Here is an 11,084-nt window from a genome sequence, read left to right as displayed (position 1 = left end):
CTGCCCCGCCCCAGTTAAAAATAATTTAACGAGAAAAGTCCCAGGACTTCTCTGAAGTGCTTATAAGGAGTGACAAGATCTTTGGAAGGGAAGTGATGTGGATACCCACTTCCTTCCTCTTTTTTTACTTTTTACTCTTGGTTCTCTGGACTGAATGAAATATACATGTCTATTACTGAAAGCCTGTTGCACTAAGAGACTTGCTTGTTGAATCCTTTGGTGAAGGCTCTTGCAGTGCTTTCTGGTTTCACAATGTTGCCTCAAGTGCAATATATTTGGGACTCCCCCCCCCCAACTCGGTCCTTGGCCAACCGTAGAGCTGTTCTGCAAGACTGGAGCCATGCATGCAGGAAAGCAAACTGATAGAATAAGCCTTTTGCACTACCTGTGTGTTTTAAAAAACCATTCTCAACGCTTCCCTTACACTGAACAGAAATAATAGCATCTCCCTGCATATTTATAAACTAGCACCTCAGGGACAGCATAGTCCTCTTCCCTGATGTGCTAGTTTTCTGCATGCAAGTTGGTCTTTAGGTGGGGAAGTGTTGGCAAATATAGTTCCTCACCCACCATCTGTACCTTGGTTTGCCATTTTTCTTATGCATCTCTTTTCCTCCTCCTCCCCATAGAATTTTGAAGTAGAGGCCGATGATTTGGTGAGCGTTTTGGAGTTGGGGAGGGGTGCTTATGGCGTGGTGGAGAAAGTGTGGCATGAGAAGAGCCACACCACCATGGCTGTGAAGGTAAACGACACCACTTTGGACACCATGCCGGGTCCTTCTGGATCTTGATAATGAAATGGGGAAGGGTGGGCCCCTTTGGGATGGGCGGTAGCCCAGAGTTCTGCATGCAGGAGGGCCCGTGTTTAATCACTAGGGAGGGCTGGGCAAGTCCCCCGTTTGAAACTCTGGAGAGCTGCTGCCAGTTCGTGACTGGCAATTCTGAGAAAGGGAGTCCAATGTCTCGGTATGGCAGCTTTCTGTAGAAGAGGTTGGGGCAAGAATGAATAGACGCGATGGTTGAGAGGACGAGGAAGGGGAGTCGGCAAAGAGGGAAGGGTCCGTGTGTGTTGGGGGGTGTCCTTCGTGGTGTTTCACGGGAGGCCACTTCCTCTTGTCAGAGAATCCGAGCCACCGTGAACACTCAGGAACAAAAGAGGCTGCTGATGGACCTGGACATCTCCATGAGGACGGTAGACTGCTTCTATACCGTCACTTTCTACGGCGCCCTGTTCAGAGAGGTATGTGAGCATCAAGAAACCTCAGAGTCTCTGAGGGCGGTTTTGCGAGGCCAGCCTGATTGCGAAAGCTGTAAAGATGAGGCCAAATAGAGCTTTGCACGTTTGGGGGCCAAGAGTTCTGCTAGATCTGGGAACCTTCTGGAAGGGCTGCAAGGCCTCTCTGTCTCGATTCTGCCTGGCGTTCGCAAGGCTGGTTGGGAAGCTCAACCAGTTTGTCGAAATCTGTGGTTGCTCTACTGCTCTTTGGTGGTTGTTGCTGTCGGTTGGGTGTGTTCTGGGGTCAGTACTTTTATCCTTTTGTTTGCAGTCCTCTTTGCGGGAGTGTCCCACAAATACCTGTTTTTGATTGTGGACTCTCTCCCCTTTCCTTCTTAGGGCGACGTGTGGATCTGCATGGAGCTGATGGACACGTCTCTCGATAAGTTCTACAAGAAGGTCCTGGAGAAGGAGCAGACGATCCCCGAAGATATACTGGGGAAAATAGCTGTGTCTGTGAGTGACTTGTGCTCTGCTAAAGTCCTTTCTCTGAGACGGCTTTGACCCAATACCAGCTCACAGAAAACAAACCAGGCTGCACTTAGTCTTGCAGCCTGAATTGATGCCACCTATGAAAGTGTGCTTGGCCATTTCCCCACCTGCCAGGCTCCTAGAACCATGGTTTGAAATAGGTTGGCCTACTGCACTTTTGGTTTGTGTATTGAACCAACAAACCAGCAGTTTGGGGTGTAGCTTCATCATCAGAGGGTGATGTTTGCCTGAGTTTTTCTCTCTCTCTCTCTCTCTAGATCGTACGGGCTCTAGAGCATCTACACAGTAAGCTGTCGGTGATTCACAGAGGTAGGGGTTCCCCTGAAGGCCTGTGGGTCACAAATCTACAAATTGCTCTAGGAGAGGACATGACATAGCACATGATTTCCTCTAGTATCCCAGCATGTTATGCCACAATCCAAATAATGTCCATTTTGCCTCTTCTGGACATGCCTTTCATATCCCTTCCTGTCTGCTGTTTGTGGAATTATGGTTTGCCTGTTTATTGTTAAGAATATTTTTATATCCACTTTTCAACAAAAGAAGTTCACAAAGCGGTTTACAGAGAAAATCAATACGCACTGGACACAATATGTGTGTTTTCTGCAGCGCCGTTGATGCTTTGCATGACCTGAAAGCACAAGACAGACCCAAGGCTAGGGAAAGGGGAGCAGGGATAAGCGGGCAGGGGGGCAGGGAGAAGATGCGATTGTCTTGGCTGCGTGCAGTTAAGCCTAATGGCTAGAAGTGGGTGAAAATGGTGATAACAAAATAAAAACACATCACACTGCATTTCTACAATTCTTATTAAAAAAAACAAACCCAAATCTGCTAGAAAAGAACCTGTTTTATTTATTTATTATTTAATTGCAGGCGTGCATGGGTGATGACTGTAGCCTCATCTGCTGCCACTATACCGCCTAGATCACCCACCTAGAACACTTTTAAAGAAATTATAGTTTACAATTGTGATGCAGATTTTGAATGAAAACACATCACAGCGCTTTCTGCACTTCTAACTCTGGAAAGCCACCCAAAAATAAAACCCTTTTCTCCCACTTGTACTAGTGGCAGACTCTTAAAACTTTTTATATTTTAATCAAATAGCTAAAATAAATACAAATGTTGGCCTTTGGACGGGAATAGGAAGCTGTGCGGTGCATACAGTAGAAGGCTTTGCTTAGAATTCATAGATCCTTCCACAGGCAGGGTCGTAAAGGTTGACCAAAGTTTTAGGAGGGGGAAATGGGGTGATTTTTTTCCCCTACGCATGTGCTGCTCTGACCATACCTCAAATCCTGGCACACTTTTGGGTACACTGTCCTCCACTGTTAACATGTTTTTCAGTCTAACAGTTTTACACAGCTCTGCTTTGGCTTTGTAATGTGCACTGGTAGTGCCCTTGGAATGTCTGATGGAGATTGTGGGAGCTGCCTTGCCCGTGTGATTGTCTTGGGATACAAGAGACCGTTTCCAGATGCTGGTGTGTTAAATCTGCCCCTTGTGTGCCCGCACAGACGTGAAGCCGTCCAACGTCCTAATCAACAAACAGGGCCACGTGAAAATGTGCGATTTCGGGATCAGCGGTTACCTGGTGGATTCCGTTGCTAAGACTTTGGATGCCGGCTGCAAACCTTACATGGCTGTGAGTTGGGGGAGGGGGGGTGTCTTTCTGTGCCTCATTTTTATAAAACCTTTTGTGAGAGCTGGGGTCACCTGGCAAAGTACAAGCGTCCCCCCTGTGTCCACGGGGGATCCTTTCCCAGCCCCCTTCCTAGGGATACCGAAACCAAAAAGGAGAGAGAAAGATACCCCCTTGGATATCTTGGAGGACCCACCTGTATAATCCTGGTGTGAGCTGGATGCAGCTGCTGTTGTGCCATGGGTTGGCCACCTGCAATCTGTACAGACAGGGCTTGGAAGTTGATCCATTCCTCATGTGAGAGTCACAGCCCCTGCTGTGCCCCCTTCTGGGAAGTGTGAGTCTGTATGCCTGCTGTGTATTTTTAGAGGAAGCAGAGTCAAACGTTGATGTATTCCCCGCTCCCATTTTTGCCTTTGCAGCCTGAGAGAATAAACCCTGAACTGAACCAGAGAGGGTACAATGTGAAGTCCGATGTCTGGAGCCTTGGGATCACCCTGGTAAGAAGCGCAATGGGTGCCTTGGGGCTCATGTTTCTTTTGAGTGCAAGGAGGGGGCATAGGTTTTTGCCCTGCCAGGCTATTGGTCCGGCCTCCCCATGTGCACACCTGTGTGCTCCCGGAGGCATTTGGGGAGCCGCTGTGAGATGCAGGAAGCTGGACTAGGTGGGTCTTGGGTCTGATCCAGCAGGACTTTTCATGTTCTTAGGTACTACATAATTGAAATGATAGCCACCCATGACGTGCGTCTGTCTGTCCCCCTTTAGATTGAGATGGCCATTCTCCACTTCCCATATGAGTCGTGGGGGACCCCTTTCCAGCAGCTGAGGCAGGTGGTTGAAGAGCCTTCTCCTCAGCTCCCTGCGGACAGTTTCTCAGCAGACTTTGTGGATTTCACAGCACAGTGGTAAGTGCCTCTCCTCTTTCATCCCCCCCACCCAAACATGGCCCCTTCTGGTCCCCATTTCTGGAATCGTCAGTATTGTTCCGTCGCTTGCCGAATCCTCCTTCATCCTTGTTTGTTTTATAGCAGCAATTTTACTGCGGCACATTTGGTGTGTTGCGAAAGGTCCGCAGGTGTGCTGCGGAGTTTGGAGCTCAGCAGTTGAAAATGGCTGGAAAACATTTGTACAAAAGCTTCATGCCTTGATAGTAGCCTTCTAGCAGCCCCATAAAGCAAATCAGTATTAATCTCCCCATATTGCAGATGGGGAAGACTGAGGCCCCAAGAGAGAGGCTTGCCCACGGCCACCTAGTGCGGTCAAGGCAAGGAAAACTTGATTTGAAATGCAAGCTCTTAACTGGCTACACTACACCTGTCACTGCCTCCGTGCCGTGGTCCGAATCAGGATTAGGACTCCCACGTGGCTACTGTTTGAAAATGAAACGGAGTCCAGACTAAATTATGATAGTTTCTCATGTCTGCTATTCCTTTTCTCTCCCCCCCCCCAGTTTGAGGAAGAATCCTGCTGAACGAATGAGCTATTTGGAACTCATGGTGAGTCTCCCCTTTTCTCTCTTTACCCCTCCCCCCTTTGCTCAGTGCGCAAGTCAGAGCGGCCTCCTATGCCATCTTGTCATCCTCTCCTTCCCGCTCTGCCCTGGTGAGGTCTGAACAAGGAACGTTTGTCTTAGGGGCTTGGAATATACCGCAGTGCTTTATTGTAGCCTCCCACTTGTAAGATGGTAATGCTTGTTCTTGAGTTGCACTGTGAGCCCCAGTTGTACTTTGGATGCCGGAACGTCGCTTGCAAAAGTGGAAGATAAATTTACAGCACAATCCCAAGCCTGTTTACTCAGAAGTCAGACCCTTTATGTGCAATGGAGCTTACTCCCAGGGAAGTATGGATAGGATTGCATAGTTTGTGTCTTTACTAGCAGAGATCAGGCAGCAAATATTGGCTGTTTTGAACAGTGATTGTGCCAACCGGAAAATGGCTGCCTTTGTGTCTTTCTTACAATGCAACTCCTGCCAGGCACTGTGTCTCCTCTCCTCTCCAACTGAGGTGGACTCTTCCTTCTTTCCTCCAGGCCCACCCTTTCTTCACCCTTCATGACACCAGAGAGACGGATATGGCCTCCTTTGTGAAAGAAATCCTCGGAGAAGACTCTTAAGCGCAACAGACCGGGGCCGGACGAGGAATTGGCGCAGCTTTTTGACCTGGCTTCTGCTGGGGAGAGAGAAGGAAATGAGAACTTTTTAAGCATTAATGGTGGTTTGCACAAAAACAGAATGAATGTCTTCGTCACGTCCTTCCCAAACCATTTTTTTCTTTTCTCTTTCTCATCATGATGGACTTGTGTGATTATTTTTTTTTAAGGGAGGGGGGCTTCACGAACGATATGTTTCTGCAAGGAAAAACCAAGCTGTGGAGCTCAGTCACGCACAGTCTGTTATGGGATTCGGGGGGGGGGGAGGAGAGCTGCCTCTTCCTTGCTCTTTTTGGCGTTCAAACCAGCTCCCTGTGGTTGGCCCCCGAGATGCTGCAAAGCTCCATTTCTGTAGCGGAGTCCTATGAAGCGCATTCCCAGAAATAGGTGCTTCAGCAGTGCAGCTTTGTGTCGGTGCAGAGGTGCCTCACGTCCACCCCAAATGGCAGGCTGTAGGCCTGGTAAACCGATGCCCCAAGTGGTTCAATCTCCCAGTCCACCAGGATTCTGTGGTGGAGTCCATCCTGGATTGTCAGTCTGAACATGGAGGATCACCTTTTTTCCGAAGTTTCTCTGCAGGTAGAAAACTGCAAAACTCTGCACATGCTCGCGGGCTATCCTGCAAGCGCACACTCTGTGGGGCTTTGGATCTGTTCACCTGTCTCGTTTTTCACCCATGCCTCTTTCAAAGGGCGTCCTTCTTGGCCTTTGCAAGTAGGTTTTTCTGAGTTCTTCCCAATTTTCCTTTGACGCTTCGGAAGATTATTTTTTTAGCTGCATGGTTTGGGTAGGAAGCTTCTCTCCTTGTGCTGTGTCCCCAACCTTCTTCAGAAACAACCTGGTTTGGGCAAGGCAAGGGATTGTATTTGGAACACGACACATGAAATGAATGCCTTGTGCAGGAAGTACATGAGTTGGGAACAGATGGGAGGGGATGGTCTTCTTCTGTGTACTGGGTTAATCTTGGTTTGTAGAGTGAAACTAACTCCCTCCATTAGGCATCTTTTTCTTCATTATTGTTTTCCTTTGTTCCCCCTTTCCTCGCCATAAAAGAAGGAGATGGGAAATTATTTGTATCTAGGAAAGGACTGGATAGTTTTCTTTTTGGAGGACTGTCTATAACTTGGTCATTTGTGTTCAATAAAATAAATCCCAGACCCAATTTCCTTCTGTGGTCCTTCTTGGATTTAAAAATTTAGAAAAAAAAATAAATCCAACATTCCATTGGTTCTTTCTTTGAACACTTTTCGGCTTGTCCCCCAACAAGACGCTGACCTCACCCCAGTTCTTAGAAAGAGAAAGTGCAAAATGACTAAGGCAGTGTTTCTCAAACTGTGGGTCAGGAACCACTTGGTGGGTGGTGGATCTGCTTTCTTTTGGGTCCTGCAGAGCCTCCAGTGAAAATACAGGTGATGGAAGATCTGGTAACTAATTGCCTCAGACCCTGAAGCTATTCAAAACTAGATCGCTGCTAACTGTCCTGCTAAGAGCTGAGCTCCTGCAGTTTTCAAGCTTTTGTAAATATAGGAATTCCCTGACATCTAACCCACTGCAGTTCCAGCCAGCTGTAGCTCTGTTTTGTGGGGGTACCAGTGCAGAATCGCCTGTCCAAAATGCTGATATGGGATTACAGTATCCAGACATCTTTATTGGGAGGAACGGTTGTATCCAAGATTTTGGGGGCAGGAGGTCAGTGCATTTACCTACCCTTAATAACCAGGCTGTCCAATTAATTAGCTTGCTGTCTTTTTGCAAGAAATATACAAGCTGATACGCTTTGCTGGAGAAGAAGCAATGGGTCACTGGATGGAAAAACAATCTGAAATAAGCTCTTTCGCAAGGAAAACAGATTCTCGTGCCATTGAGCTATGATCCCATTGCCCTCTTCACTGCGTCCTGCTCCTGTAGGAAACCTACAACTGGAGGCTGTTCATCCAATCAACTCTTAGTCGACGAGGCGGTGTAGTGCTTAGGGTGCCTTGCCTACAGGTGGACAGTGAGTGATCTTGGGCCAGTCTCCATCTCTCAGCCTAGTCGGTCTTACAAGCTGACCATGAGGATAAAAGGAGGAACCTTGTACGCTGTCCTGAGCTCCTGAGGGGAAGGGTGGGATGTTAAAGTAGAAAATAATCAAAATCCCACCTTCTGTTATTCTGGTCACCTCCACCCGTCTTACCACCAGATGGCCACTAGATGGTGCTGTTGTCCTGCCAGTTGAATCTATACTTTTCCCATTGTATGTCATTCCACCCCAGTAGCTCAGGGTTGTCTGCAAACCATCCTGCTCTTAGCCTCACAGATATCTAAGGTGATGGGGCTCAGAGATAGCGATGGGCACAAGGCCCTTTAGTCCTAGAGACAGACTAACTTGTGGGGGGGACGCTGCAAGAAGTTAGAGAGGGGCTTCACTTTCCAGGGCTGGGGACACACACATGTGCTCTTCATCTCCAGTCAAGCAGAGCTGCAGTTCCCAGGATGCATTGGAGAAACAGAATGACGATCCCAAACACCCTTGTTATATACTGTGCCGTATTTTCAGACCACTGTGAAAACAAGGAGCCAATTTTGGCAAGTTCTAAGCCCTGAGAAATTTCTTAGCCAACTGGCAACCAACATTCCTGCCCCCCCCCGAATCTTCCTTAAAGCAGCACTACCTCCTGACCCAGAACTTCTGAGAGGGGGGTGCAGGGGGTAAATTGTACCTAGACCCAGGATCAAAAGGGGCTAGGAGCCAAAGGAGGCCCCCCCCCAAATTTCCAGGGATCTTACATTTTCCGACCTTACTGGCAAGCGGAGGTGTACAGTGACGATGGCCACCGCTGTCAAACCATGGAAAACCGCTCCTTGACCTTGAAACATTGCAAGAACCTGTTCCCTTCCCCAAAGTTTTATGTTCCACCCCAAACCATTCACTCAATGGTGAATGTCACCAGTTCAGTTATCACTTTCAGAGATTTGAAAGAAAATGTCTGGATCTGCTCTAAAAGAGGTAGTGTCACCTAATGTCCAAGGGACAGACCTGGGAGTTCCCTGGGAATCTTACTAGGGGACATTCAGCCTGCTCCGATATCCGTGAACCTTGCTTGTCCATCCCCAGTCATGCTCTTGGCTTGAGACTTCAAAGATTCCAGCAGTTCTTGGAAGAATTGGTTCTATCCCCTGAGCAACAACAGACATTGTTTGTGGTTACACAAGCAGCCTATTGTCATTGATGTGTGTGTGCACGTGGGAGGGCAAATGGGGTGGGAGAAGGGGTGGAGATGGAAGCGATTGTGTGTGGCAGACAAAGGGCCATCAGTCAGTGGGGGCCGTGAAAATGCATGGCCTCCACTACAGCAGTGGTAAATCTAGAATCACCAGAACTGCACAATTACTCCAGCAGCTCTTTCCCGTTGCCCGAATGACTGCTTGCAAAGGAGGATACCCCAGGGATGAGGCAGAGCAAGCTGTGGGCACCTGGATGGATGTGGCTTTGCTCAGGCCTTGACCGTGATGTGAAAGGATGGCAAGAGTCTGTGAGACAGGAAAGCGAGAGAAAGTGGGTCCAACTCAAGGCTGAGGTGTCCTCAAATGCTGTTTGGCTCTTCCCCCTTGAGTGGCACCTTGTCACACCAAATCAGATAGGCAGAGCATCTGCCTCTGCTTTTTCCCTCTCCTTCACTTGCTCCCTGAGTTCAAAACAGGAAGAGGGGAAGAGAGCAGCACCAGTTCACCAACTGATGGGTCAACCCTGAGCAGGTCTAGAAGGGTCATTCCCCACATTCTTTGCACACAAGCCAAGTTGGTGGCCAAGTACACACCTAGCAGCCAGTTGTCACTGATCCTGAGCCTCTGATGCATGTGATGTGGATTTCAAAACATGCTTGTCTCATTAACACATTTGTTTTTTAGTGTTCCCTTACAAAACTTAGGTGCAGACCCCAAAAAGTGTAATATACGAATGGGCACTAGATCCCTTATGGCCCGATCCTATGCAGGTCTACTCAGAAGCAAGTCCCGTTGTGTTCAATGGGATTTACGGCCAGGAAAGTGTGTATAGGATTGAAGCCTTTAGTCTCTCTATCCCTTACTGCAGTGGAGCATGAAATAATTGCATATTGCTCCCAACTCACCCTGGCACTGTCCCTATTCTGTTCTCTGTTGTCTCCCTTGAGTCGGTTAGATTGGGCTCCCCTGGGGGCAAAGCGATGTCCCCTCTTCTATTGTAAGGCACTGTGAAGATGCTGTAATAAATTTTACAGTACTTTTGGACCTGCCTAATCTGTAACCTGGCATGTCATTTGTTCTTCTCTTTTCCGTCATGATCTGAATGGGGAGGGCCTGTTTCCACTTAACGTCTCTGCTGGGTTGAATGAAAATGAGTTTAAAGGCAAGTTCAGGCTGAGAAACCGGAGTTAAGAACTTGTGAGAACACATCTCAAGAGGCAAGTGAATGTAGAAACAGCCCCCATGTAGTCAGGCGGGGAAGCTCTCTCTCTCTCTGAAAAAAGCAGAGTCAGACTGAGACAAACCAAAGGAGACGTGAGTAATCGGAGAAGGCCTGCGTCCCTGACATGCTTGTTACTTACAAGTTCCACCGGTCTTCATTTCCCTCCCCTTCAATTACTCACTTAATAGCTACATCAAGGAGCATTAAAAATGTATCAGCCCAGTAAGGGGAGGAACAGGAGAGAGAGAGAGAGAGAGAGAGAGAGAGAGAGAGAGAGAGAGATCCATCATTTTACAATTACTTTATTAGCTCAAAGGGGGTTTTGTCCTCTCGACCACCCCTCCCTTCTTTCTTATTTTAGAACTGGCAAAATGAAGGCTGTTTTGCAAAATCCCTCCCGTGCATTTATTGTGCTTTGCTAAAGCTATTAAGGCAGCCTTGCTGTGCCAAAGCAGGGAAGGAATCTAATTGAGAGTTTGGCGGCTCCGTGGATCTGAGTTTGAAAGATGGGTGCCGGCACGCTCCGAGATGTGCATGCCCACGGGGTGTTTCCTAGAGAGTAAGAAGAATATGTGCAAGGATATGTTCTTAGTTAGAACAGCAGGGCAGGCCAAGAACTTCTGGTGGCTGAGACAGTGTGCCAAAGGCCACCCCTTAAGCTAGCGATACGGTTACTGCTGCTTCTCATTCTGCTCTCTGGTTAAAAACCAAAAGGGGGAAATGAAAGGAAAGAAGTGGAGAGGAGACTGTAGAGCTAGAGCATCCCTGACACTCTAGCCCAAGACTCTTGTCTCTTCCACACTTCCTCTTTTTCTCTGCTCCTGTCTTCCTGTTCAAATCAGGGAATGGAAGGGGGAACAATGGAGGTGGGCACTAGCTGCAACCCAGAAATTAAGGAGGGCAGCTTATTTCTTCCCATTTTGGAACCTCTCATTTTGTTTCCACACTACAAAAAGCTTCAACTTCTTCATTTCTGCATGTGGGATTTCTGTCCAAGGCACAGCAGCGGGCCAGTGGAAAAAGTTGGCAGCCTTCCTTGGAATTGGCCGGCGTGTACTTCAAGAAAGGTTAGCATAGCACTCTCAGGACGGGAGG

At 48.1% G+C, this 11,084-nt stretch overlaps 1 protein-coding gene across 2 annotated transcripts in view; it reads left to right on the top strand.

The window, feature by feature from the left end:
- The window catches only part of MAP2K3 (mitogen-activated protein kinase kinase 3), a 37,603-nt gene extending 30,881 nt beyond the window's left edge, over window positions 1–6,722 (top strand). For both annotated transcript variants that reach the window (XM_066640541.1, XM_066640540.1), the window contains exons 5-13: window positions 630–743; window positions 1,121–1,240; window positions 1,616–1,732; window positions 2,026–2,077; window positions 3,286–3,413; window positions 3,833–3,910; window positions 4,177–4,316; window positions 4,862–4,907; window positions 5,441–6,722. In XM_066640541.1, the coding sequence (XP_066496638.1) occupies window positions 630–743; window positions 1,121–1,240; window positions 1,616–1,732; window positions 2,026–2,077; window positions 3,286–3,413; window positions 3,833–3,910; window positions 4,177–4,316; window positions 4,862–4,907; window positions 5,441–5,524 (879 nt within the window). In that variant the 3' untranslated portion in view covers window positions 5,525–6,722. The remainder of the gene's footprint in view (window positions 1–629; window positions 744–1,120; window positions 1,241–1,615; window positions 1,733–2,025; window positions 2,078–3,285; window positions 3,414–3,832; window positions 3,911–4,176; window positions 4,317–4,861; window positions 4,908–5,440) is intronic.
- The last annotated feature ends 4,362 nt before the right edge of the window (window positions 6,723–11,084 follow it).

Source organism: Tiliqua scincoides, chromosome 13, assembly GCF_035046505.1.
Source record: "Tiliqua scincoides isolate rTilSci1 chromosome 13, rTilSci1.hap2, whole genome shotgun sequence".
NCBI lineage: Eukaryota > Metazoa > Chordata > Lepidosauria > Squamata > Scincidae > Tiliqua > Tiliqua scincoides.
Note: the sequence above shows the minus strand (reverse complement) of the source record. Positions and strands in the feature narration are given on the sequence as shown.